The sequence below is a fragment of the Thalassophryne amazonica genome, unplaced genomic scaffold (genome assembly GCF_902500255.1).
Source record: "Thalassophryne amazonica unplaced genomic scaffold, fThaAma1.1, whole genome shotgun sequence".
In the NCBI taxonomy this organism is placed as follows: Eukaryota; Metazoa; Chordata; class Actinopteri; order Batrachoidiformes; family Batrachoididae; genus Thalassophryne; species Thalassophryne amazonica.
Window position 1 is genome coordinate 240,529 of NW_022986255.1, and position 12,225 is coordinate 252,753.

The window sequence follows — 12,225 nt, forward strand, 5'->3', positions numbered from 1 at the left end:
ATGTGTCTGAAGGGAGGACGTCTGGTCCCAGTGACACGCTCCACCACCCTCACACCCACTGGAGGTGCTTTCTGTGCTCTGCTGTTCAGCTGAACATCAGGAAGCTCTCTGCCGCTGACCATTAGAGGTTCATCAGCAGGTTTTGAGGGAGGTGGGCTTTCTTTAGCTTCCTGAGGAAGTAAAGTCTCTGAGCCTTCCCACTTGGAGAGAGATCTGTGTGGACCAAGTGAGGTCAGCTGATATGTGAAGTCTGAGACACTTGAAGCTCTCCACCCTCTTGGCTTCCTCTCCCTGAATAAGGAAGGTAGAGCTCTTGGTGTGTTTGGACCTCCTGAAGTCCACTGAAGCTCTTCCATTGTGTTCTCTTATATATTTTTTTTAATTCTTGATGGTGAGCTCACCATTGTTTCCAAAACCCACCAAGCATTAAGCAGGATCAGAGCTGGAGCATGTCCCACCCTTTGGAAGCCAGACCTGGTTTGATTTTGCACATCACATCCACTCGAGCACGTGTGTGCATGTCGGCCTTCTCCGAGTTCTCAAGGTAATCAACATTTGCTGCAAAGAAACTGACAAAGTTCTTTGCTTTCAGTGAGTCCTTGAGGAACTGGGATGTGACTGTTGGTTGGCTTGTTGGGGTTGAGCCCAAGTTGTTGTGGTTTCTTAGCAACAATCAGTGGGCTGCTGAGATGGAACCTTGGCGCTGGATTGCTTCAAATTTCAAATTAGCTTAAAATGTTCCCCCACAATATATTGAAAAAAAAAATAAAGAAATTTAAATATATGAATGCCATTACAAGCACCAAAGTATCACCAGCCTGCATAGGCGGTGGCAAATGTCATTCTAATCATCAGTGAGCGTGTTCACCAATCTGGGCATCAAAATGTCACAGCAACAGTGGGGGGAAAAAAAACTCTTCAAAACAAGTGGAGCATGTATTTGTTTTTAAGTATGGACCACTAGGGTCTTCAGAATGTAGTTTTTTTTTTCTTAACAATCTTTATTCTCTGAATAAAATCCTGGTTGCTCTTTTGCATGAAAAAGCCCAAAACTGGAATACACATTTCCATGGAACTATACTAACTTCCTGCACAGTTTCATTGATGCCAGTTGTTGCACCATGCAGCAGTGTGGGAAACAGTGTTAAGTTTAATTTTTTTTTTTTTTTTTTTTTTTTAAACAGGTCCATTATTTCACTTGCTGTAAAAACAAAACCAGAAGAAAGAAGAAAAAAACTGTTTGAAACATGCCTTCTGTAGTGCCCAAACCTCATGCAAGAGGTTTTGCTGGAAGGGGTGTAGTTTTATGTAGAGAATGTGTCAATATCTGTGATGGACAGACACTGTGGGACATATAGACCATCAAAAATGATCAGTGAAATTATAGACCACATATTTTACAGTAACAACTTTATTCAGGGTAAATTGGCAACAAACTTAAATACAAAATTGAACTGTGAAAACAAACATCAAGGCTGGTATGCACTATGTTACAGGGTGGGCCAATAAAATGTTACCACTTTTTGATCGTACACAAGGTTTTGAAATGAGAACTTATTCGAAAATTTTATTTACAGACTTGTAACAGAAGCATCAAATTAACATTTGATACCAAAGATTTCCCACTTTGTCTCTTGTTTTAATAACTTTTTTATAATTGATGATGTGTTCAATCCACACTCCTGTGGATTACAGCTGTAACACACACATTGAAGTTTGTGATGACATTGCCACACATCTCAAGAGGGATTCTCCGAATTTCTTTTTCATTTTCAGGAATTGATATTTCTGAAAATGAAAAAGAAATCTTTGTTATTTTGGAAATTGTACAAATTTAAAAAGTGGTAACATTTTATTGGCCCACCCTGTACCTCAAATCTAAGCCAGTTTCTTACTTTTGCGATAAAACCAGAAGATAGAAGAATAAAACTGTTTGAAACATGTCCTTTGTAGTGCCCAATCCTTATGCAATACGTTTTGCAGGAAGGAGCATAATTTTTTTTTTTTTTTCTAGAGAATGTGCTGAAACATCTGTGATGGATGGACAATGTGGGACAATGTGCATGTAACGGACAGACACTGTGGGACATACAGACCATCAAAAATTTTCAGTCAATATATAAACCACATATTTTACAATATTGTGACTTCATACATGTATCACATGGAAGGCCGGTCAGTTTTTTAAAAATCATAAAAATTAAGCTAATCTATTGCAAATCTTGTTTTTAATTTAAGATGTCACTATTTCAGTATATAATCTCTTATTTTAGGGGTTAACATTGATGAGTGAAGTGTCCCTTTAAGCATCCAAACATACCTTGAAATGAAAACAAATGGACAAGATATTAACAAGTTATTTATTGGAAACCAAAATCAAGATGGCTGCCATGGGGGCATCTTGATTATTGGAGCGTGCCACAAATCTATATGAAACATCCTTACCACCCTAACATACTTTTAGTACCCTGAGAAAATGAAAACAAAAGGACCGGGCATTTTAAAGATTTATAAGGCAGAAAATAAAATCAATGTGGCCGCTATGCATGTAGTAGCCATTTTGATTTATCAGAGTGGGACGTGAATTTAAAGGGAAATCACAGCAGGATGTGCATAAAAAGGAGTCATCCTAAAACCAAACTCAGCACACCCTAAAATAACTGACACATGCATTTTTTACTTAGCATAAGTCAAATTTGACAAACAGCTTTTGAAAGAATGTGAATTGACGGAAAATCAGGAAACTCATGGTGACTCACCTTCAGAAAGCTTTATGGAGTAGGGCTATATCTGTACAATTCAAGATTTCCAGTCCAAATGAGGATTGTGAAGCCACCGATCAAAATAAACCTGTTGTTTCCAACTTTTTTCCCTGTGACACTGATGGCACTTAACTTGCACTCATTGAACTGCACTTGGTGCTTCTGCACTCACATTGCTGCTTCATTCAAAAGTGAGATAGTGCAAGTAATTAATCTGAGGGGCATGAAATTCAATGAAGCATAAACATGTAATCAGTACTTGACCAATTTCATCTTTAAAAGACAGGTTACTTATAATGACTAATAATATTAGACTTGAGCTCCCGACTGTACGTGGGACGGATGGACACTGTGGGACCAAAATGATGATTTCCAGCTCTGAAACCTTCAATATCCCAAAGTTAAATATGTGTGAATAATAAATCTTCACAAATTCTGATTTGAGTAAAAAATGTCACCTTCATCTATGTAAATTGGCAATGAATGAAGAAAAATAATCTCCAATATCATAAAAAACAAAATCAATGATCCTTCAGAGATCTGTCCTCATGCAATAGTAAATGTAATTTGTGAAAAATGCACAAATATCTGTTGTAAACACTGTGACTATGCAAAAATTATACATACAAATGATACCTTTTTCCATACAAATAATGTACAGTACCAAAGGACAAATGTCCTACAGCATGTTTGTCCGTCACGTGTGTGATGGATAAACATGTTGTGGGACAGAAACGGTTCATTGGTTGTGGGGATTTGGCCACTTGAATTTTTTTCATGGATGTCATTATAGAGTATGCTTGTGGGTAGGTCTTCATCACACTGAGGTCAACATTTTTTGTCTTCCCACAGTGAGGAGCAACATGTAGCGTTATGGGCGGACACTGTGGGACGGAAAAAAATATGCCCAAAATAAAAACTACAGTATCAAATTCCAAAAATCTAATGAAAAGTTTTTATTTTTATCAACTCTTTCGATCAACCAATAGGTGTTTTGGGTACTTCCACAAGTTTTAACAAGTATTTTTTATCCACTAAATGCAAGGTGACCTGTGTATGTACGGTAAATTTTGGTATTTTTGCATTATGCTTCATTGAAGAAAAACAGGACGGACCAGCTGTAATTGCCCCGAAAGTACCACATGTCATACCAATGGAAACTAAAAACAATAAGGATGCTGTAAATATGATGTTTCTTAATGATTAATAGGTGTACATCTTATTTCTGTCCAGCTGAATTTATATTATATCAAAGATGTTACATTTTTTTGGGAAAAACCATCGTATTTTTGGGTCAGTTAATGCTCACTGTGGGACTATTAAACACACCAGCCACCTGAATTTGTCTTGACAGATTCCTAGGAGCAGTGGCAAAACAGTAAGGCCAATAACTTCTTTGAAAAATGAGTTTTGAAAGTTAAATTGAAGGTATTTGGTTTTGATGCCCAACATTGTGAACACGCTCCAATACATTGAACAAATGAACAAGTTAACAGTCACATGATTCAGCAGGAGCCATCAGACGCACTAATCTGGCATCTGGTCCACAGATTATCTACTCTACAGATTTCTTGACATATTAAGTTGGACATGACCCCCCGACCTGTGTGCGTGTGTGCAATAGGCTGGCGTCCTGTCCAGGTTGAACCCTACCTTGTGCTCTGTGACAGCTGGGACAGGCTCCAGCCCCCTGTGACCCTTGATTGGATTAAGCGGGTGTCAAAAACAAATGAATGAATGTATTTTTGCACTCAACTATTTTTATATGAATCTCTCTTTGTTTGAACATTCTGTTGGTTCCATTTCATACCAGACATCTGCACTGCTAAAGTTAGTGTCATTAAACTTCATGTGATCTGCGTGATGTTTTGTCAGACAGCAGCTTGTTCAGTCAGCTGCTGCGCTGCACCTGAATGAGTTACTGGTTGGTGCCCTGTGGGCCACATTTGACTTGCCAACATGCACTCTGAGATCTGTCACTGATGACTGGGAGTTTCTCTGACAGTAATTAATATGCACATTACATTTTGTAGTATTTATGTTGTTGTGGAGGGCAGTGAAGCTGAAGGTTGGTAGTTCTGGTCTTTGAGTCTTCTTTAATGTGAAATACTCGAGTGTTGTTCTGTATTTTCATTTTAAACCAGCAGTGATCAAACCTGCAGAACTGCAGCAGAATCACGTAATCACATCACTTAACTTGAGCCTTTGTGTTTCTGAGCATCTCACGTTTGTCCAAACACCTCATGATTTGAAAGGGGGTTTGAGCAGGGCCACTGCTAAGGTTTTGGAGGTCCAAGCATAACTGGTCAGGGAGGCCCCCCCACCCCCCATACAAGAGAACCCAGAGAACTTTGTTGATTTATAAGGCACTCAAAATCTTCAAACTACATTGCCCAACTATATGCCTTGTAATATCCAGATTAGGTTAACGTTTAAAGCTACATCAAATCAGCAAAGCCAATGCAACCTAGCTTAAGCAGCACCACTGAACATTAAGTAATCAAAACAATTTAAACCTTTAACACGTACTTACCAGCAAGGGATGCACGGGCATCATCTTTTTGTTTCTTTTTCCTCCGTTTTTCAGCTCCAGACTCCTGCTGTCGCTTCATTGTTTAATTGTGGTATAGTGGCAACTTGTCGTCTCGTGTCAGAATCAAATGTGGGCTAGCAGTGCTACTTCAGTTAGGCGCGGGGTTGCCAGATTGGGTGTTTTCCCATCCAATTGGTTTGTTTAGGGTAAAAATATGGCACTGGACGAGTTTTTTGTATAGAATTGCCACACACATTTTAAAAATCAGTTCAAATTGCGCAGGATTTAGTGCCTCCATGCATTTTTGAGCATTTATTGGACTGGAAATCGTCACATCTGGCAACCCTGGTTAGGCGACACAGCAAACAGAGAAAGACGCAAATAGGGCTGTACCATTTCAGGGAATCAGGGCGGGGGTGGATGGGGGCTTTATATTAGGCAAAAAAAAACTGTTAATTTGCCCCAATTAAGTAATGGGGTAGGGGCCTACACAATGTTTAAAGACAAAAACATGGGCCTATTCATAAATAATTCATATTGATTTTGAAATGTAATAATTTCAACACATTTTACAGTCAATTGGAGGCCCTGCAAACTAGTGCATCATGGTTGGTGCCCCACGCAGGCTGCGTAGTCTGCTTATGCCGAATGGCGGCGCTGGGTTTGAGCTCCACCGAGCCGGCGGACGTCGGTGTACTGTGTGCACACCACGTACACTGACTTCCTGTTTGATTTCTTCACATGCACCTGATCAGCATCTGTGTTGTGCCAAGTCGCCGTGTGTGTAGAGAGTTATTAGTGCGTGTTTATGGGGATGGTGGTGGTAATAATCAACGCACAAACACATTCATTCATCTGAACCAACTGGGCAGCGTAGTCTCATTTGAGGGTGGTCACTAAAGGGGTAGAATATGATGCACTAACCCTCCATACGGAAACAGACACATGCCACTTTCTCTGAGTTTTTGGTCAAATTACATGGCAAAGTGAAAATGCAAAGAAAAAGTGAGGATGCGTGGAAAGTGGACATATGTTCCAGTTTGCTTGTGACCCGGAGCTCAAACATGTCGAGGTAGTTTTGCAGGCGAGAAAACGCCGCTACTATGGTTAGCTGTGTCGGCTAACAGTTACTGACACGACGTCTCCCATTTGCCTCGTCTTCCGTTCTCCAATGGGAACCGAAAGACAACTGCACTTTTTACGACTGCTTCATTGATTGCAGCTGAAAAGCAAACAGTACACCATTTTTCTGTTAGAAGTGATGCTGTGTTTCTGTTGTGCAACAGCAGGCTGTCCCCAGAAGGGGTCAAATCCCACGATATCAGGCAGGAGTTCAAACAAGACTGTGCTGCCCTATTCTGTGTTCACGTGCGCACATTAGGATTCCTTGCGTACATGTATTTGTCACTTCAATGTGTACAGCCATCGACCAAACAAAACGTGTTGTTTCGAACATTCAAAAGGGAGTTTTTCTTTATCGGGGTTGCCATTGTGCTTGTTCTTGGGCTGTGTAATGTTATTCGTGTTTTTGTTCTTTGAGTTCATCTCTGATTTGATGCTGTATCAATAACTGGAATTTAATTGTCTTAAAATACCTGTTGTTTTTTCCAGGAGGAATTTGTGAAGTGGAAGGGCTCCCTCTTCTTTCGTTTCGTGGTGGTTTTGGTTGATCCCATCCCATCCATTGCCAGGTAGATGTACATGGATTTAAACCACTATTACATCATCTGTCAGTTTCTTGTTGTTGGAGTGTATTTATCCTAAACAGTCTCAGGGGTCTCAGTGACCGGTGATTATGTCACAGCCTGATGTGCTGTCATACCCAGATATGGTTCAAACCCACTGTGAACAGAAGGAAACTAAAGGAAACGTCAAATCAGGATATACGCATTTGGAAATGGCCTTTCTCTCATCGTGTACCTCCACTTGCCATCTCGTCCCTTTTTGAAGTAGCTGAAGAGCTAAATTAAGTGCATTATTGTGGAACTTTTCCTCACATATAAATTTGATGAGATAGAACTTTATTGATCCCTTGCGAAGACTCCCTCAGGGAAACTGAGGTTCCGGCAGCATTGTATCAATCAATCAATCAATTTATTTTTATATAGCGCCAAATCACAACAAACAGTTGCCCCAAGGCTCTTTATATTGTAAGACAAGGCCATACAATAATTATGTAAAACCCCAACGGTCAAAACGACCCCCTGTGAGCAAGCACTTGGCTACAGTGGGAAGGAAAAACTCCCTTTTAACAGGAAGAAACCTCCAGCAGAACCAGGCTCAGGGAGGGGCAGTCTTCTGCTGGGACTGGTTGGGGCTGAGGGAGAGAACCAGGAAAAAGACATGCTGTGGAGGGGAGCAGAGATCGATCACTAATGATTAAATGCAGAGTGGTGCATACAGAGCAAAAAGAGAAAGAAACAGTGCATCATGGGAACCCCCCAGCAGTCTACGTCTATAGCAGCATAACTAAGGGATGGTTCAGGGTCACCCGATCCAGCCCTAACTATAAGCTTTAGCAAAAAGGAAAGTTTTAAGCCTAATCTTAAAAGTAGAGAGGGTGTCTGTCTCCCTGATCTGAATTGGGAGCTGGTTCCACAGGAGAGGAGCCTGAAAGCTGAAGGCTCTGCCTCCCATTCTACTCTTACAAACCCTAGGAACTACAAGTAAGCCTGCAGTCTGAGAGCAAAGCGCTCTATTGGGGTGATATGGTACTACGAGGTCCCTAAGATAAGATGGGACCTGATTCAAAACCTTATAAGTAAGAACAATTTTAAATTCTATTCTAGAATTAACAGGAAGCCAATGAAGAGAAGCCAATATGGGTAAGATATGCTCTCTCCTTCTAGTCCCCGTCAGTACTCTAGCTGCAGCATTTTGAATTAACTGAAGGCTTTTTAGGGAACTTTTAGGACAACCTGATAATAATGAATTACAATAGTCCAGCCTAGAGGAAATAAATGCATGAATTAGTTTTTCAGCATCACTCTGAGACAAGACCTTTCTGATTTTAGAGATATTGCGTAAATGCAAAAAAAGCAGTCCTACATATTTGTTTAATATGCGCTTTGAATGACATATCCTGATCAAAAATGACTCCAAGATTTCTCACAGTATTACTAGAGGCCAGGGCAATGCCATCCAGAGTAAGGATCTGGTTAGACACCATGTTTCTAAGATTTGTGGGGCCAAGTACAATAACTTCAGTTTTATCTGAGTTTAAAAGCAGGAAATTAGAGGTCATCCATGTGTTTATGTCTGTAAGACAATCCTGCAGTTTAGCTAATTGGTGTGTGTCCTCTGGCTTCATGGATAGATAAAGCTGGGTATCATCTGCGTAACAATGAAAATTTAAGCAATGCCGTCTAATAATACTACCTAAGGGAAGCATGTATAAAGTGAATAAAATTGGTCCTAGCACAGAACCTTGTGGAACTCCATAATTAACCCTAGTCTGTGAAGAAGATTCCCCATGTACATGAACAAATTGTAATCTATTAGACAAATATGATTCAAACCACCGCAGCGCAGTGCCTTTAATACCTATGGCATGCTCTAATCTCTGTAATAAAATTTTATGGTCAACAGTATCAAAAGCAGCACTGAGGTCTAACAGAACAAGCACAGAGATGAGTCCACTGTCCGAGGCCATAAGAAGATAATTTGTAACCTTCACTAATGCTGTTTCTGTACTATGATGAATTCTAAAACCTGACTGAAACTCTTCAAATAGACCATTCCTCTGCAGATGATCAGTTAGCTGTTTTACAACTACCCTTTCAAGAATTTTTGAGAGAAAAGGAAGGTTGGAGATTGGCCTATAATTAGCTAAGATAGCTGGGTCAAGTGATGGCTTTTTAAGTAATGGTTTAATTGCTGCCACCTTAAAAGCCTGTGGTACATAGCCAACTAACAAAGATAGATTGATCATATTTGAGTCTAACCAAATACCGGCATCACTGAAAGCAGCCAAAGATAACGATACGTCTTTGGGATGGTTATGAGTAATTTTTTCTCTAATAGTTAAAATTTTGTTAGCAAAGAAAGTCATGAAGTCATTACTAGTTAAAGTTAATGGAATACTCAGCTCAATAGAGCTCTGACTTACCTGCCTTACAATATAAAGTGCCTTGGGGCAACTGTTTGTTGTGATTTGGCGCTATATAAAAAAATTGATTGATTGATTGATTGACTCTTTGTCAGCCTGGCTACAGTGCTGAAAAGAAACCTGGGGTTGTTCTTATTTTCTTCAGTTAGTGATGAGTAGAAAGATGTCCTAGCTTTACGGAGGTTTTTTTTATAGAGCAACAGACTCTTTTTCCAGGCTAAGTGAAGATCTTCTAAATTAGTGAGACGCCATTTCCTCTCCAACTTACGGGTTATCTGCTTTAAGCTACAAGTTTGTGAGTTATACCACGGAGTCAGGCACTTCTGATTTAAAGCTCTCTTTTTCAGAGGAGCTACAGCATCCAAAGTTGTCTTCAATGAGGATGTAAAACTATTGACGAGATACTCTATCTCACTTACAGAGTTTAGGTAGCTACTCTGCACTGTGTTGGTATATGGCATTAGAGAACATAAAGAAGGAATCATATCCTTAAACCTAGTTACAGCGCTTTCTGAAGACTTCTAGTGTAATGAAACTTATTCCCCACTGCTGGGTAGTCCATCAGAGTAAATGTAAATGTTATTAAGAAATGATCAGACAGCAGGGAGTTTTCAGGGAATACTGTTAAGTCTTCTATTTCCATACCATAAGTCAGAACAAGATCTAAGATATGATTAAAGTGGTGGGTGGACTCATTTACTTTTTGAGCAAAGCCAATAGAGTCTAATAATAGATTAAATGCAGTGTTGAGGCTGTCATTCTCAGCATCTGTGTGGATGTTAAAATCGCCCACTATAATTATCTTATCTGAGCTAAGCACTAAGTCAGACAAAAGGTCTGAAAATTCACAGAGAAACTCACAGTAACGACCAGGTGGACGATAGATAATAACAAATAAAACTGGTTTTTGGGACTTCCAATTTGGATGGACAAGACTAAGAGTCAAGCTTTCAAATGAATTAAAGCTCTGTCTGGGTTTTTGATTAATTAATAAGCTGGAATGCAAGATTGCTGCTAATCCTCCGCCTCGGCCCGTGCTACGAGCATTCTGACAGTTAGTGTGACTCGGGGGTGTTGACTCATTTAAACTAACATATTCATCCTGCTGTAACCAGGTTTCTGTAAGGCAGAATAAATCAATATGTTGATCAATTATTATATCATTTACCAACAGGGACTTAGAAGAGAGAGACCTAATGTTTAATAGACCACATTTAACTGTTTTAGTCTGTGGTGCAGTTGAAGGTGCTATATTATTTTTTCTTTTTGAATTTTTATGCTTAAATAGATTTTTGCTGGTTATTGGTGGTCTGGGAGCAGGCACCGTCTCTACGGGGATGGGGTAATGAGGGGATGGCAGGGGGAGAGAAGCTGCAGAGAGGTGTGTAAGACTACAACTCTGCTTCCTGGTCCCAACCCTGGATAGTCACAGTTTGGAGGATTTAAGAAAATTGGCCAGATTTCTAGAAATGAGAGCTGCTCCATCCAAAGTGGGATGGATGCCGTCTCTCCTAACAAGACCAAGTTTTCCCCAGAAGCTTTGCCAATTATCAATGAAGCCCACCTCATTTTTTGGACACCACTCAGACAGCCAGCAATTCAAGGAGAACATGCGGCTAAACATGTCACTCCCGGTCCGATTGGGGAGGGGCCCAGAGAAAACTACAGAGTCCGACATTGTTTTTGCAAAGTTACACACCGATTTAATGTTAATTTTAATGACCTCCGATTGGCGTAACCGGGCGTCATTACTGCCGATGTGAATTACAATCTTACCAAATTTACGCTTAGCCTTAGCCAGCAGTTTTAAATTTCCTTCAATGTCGCCTGCTCTGGCCCCCGGAAGACAATTGACTATGGTTGCTGGTGTCGCTAACTTCACATTTCTCAAAACAGAGTCGCCAATAACCAGAGTTTGATCCTCGGCGGGTGTGTCGCCGAGTGGGGAAAAACGGTTAGAAATGTGAACGGGTTGGCGGTGTACACGGGGCTTCTGTTTAGAACTACGCTTCCTCCTCACAGTCACCCAGTCGGCCTGCTTTCCCGGCTGCTCGGACTACAGGGGCCTGGCTAGCTGTAGAATTTTCCACGGTGCGGAGCCGAGTCTCCAATTCGCCCAGCCTGGCCTCCAAAGCTACGAATAAGCTACACTTATTACAAGTACCATTACTGCTAAAGGAGGCCGAGGAATAACTAAACATTTCACACCCAGAGCAGAAAAGTGCGGGAGAGACAGGAGAAGCCGCCATGCTAAATCGGCTAAGAGCTAGTAGCTGCTCTAAGCTAGCGGATTCCTAAAAACACGCAAAGTGAATAATGTGTAAATAATTTAGAGGTGATTCAGCAGAAGGAGTGCTTTAGTTAAGGCACGTAAAGATTACACTGGGAAACAAATCGTAATCTAGATAACTAGATCAATCTAACTGCGCAGATTAAACAGCTAACAGATACAGAAAAACACCGCTGTGCTCCGGAACAGGAAGTGATACAATACCGCAGTGAGAGCCAACCACCAGTAGAGGCCAGTAGAGATCGTATGTATCGTAGTGTATGAGGGGTATCGTAGTGTTGTATAGCAACATGCAGGCTAAGAAGCACACGTAGTATCAAATGTAACAATAGAAAAGTATTTGCAAAATGTAAATACACAATGTAAATACCAGACATACTGATCAATACTGGTTTACAGGCTCCTATTGTTCTGAGACTGTTCTAGCGTGGTTCATCTCTTATTTATCAGGTCGTAGCTTTAGGGTCACTGCAAATCAGATAATTTCTGACTTTGTCAGTTTAATGTGTGGTGTACCCCAGGGTTCTGTTTT

The 12,225-nt window shown here is 40.5% G+C and overlaps 1 protein-coding gene across 1 annotated transcript in view; it reads left to right on the forward strand.

Moving 5' to 3' along the window:
* LOC117505838 (condensin-2 complex subunit D3-like) overlaps positions 1 to 12,225 on the forward strand; it is a 236,142-nt gene that overhangs the window by 209,731 nt on the left and 14,186 nt on the right. The window contains 1 exon segment of the mRNA XM_034165369.1: positions 6,907 to 6,986. Coding sequence (XP_034021260.1) covers positions 6,907 to 6,986 — 80 coding nt within the window.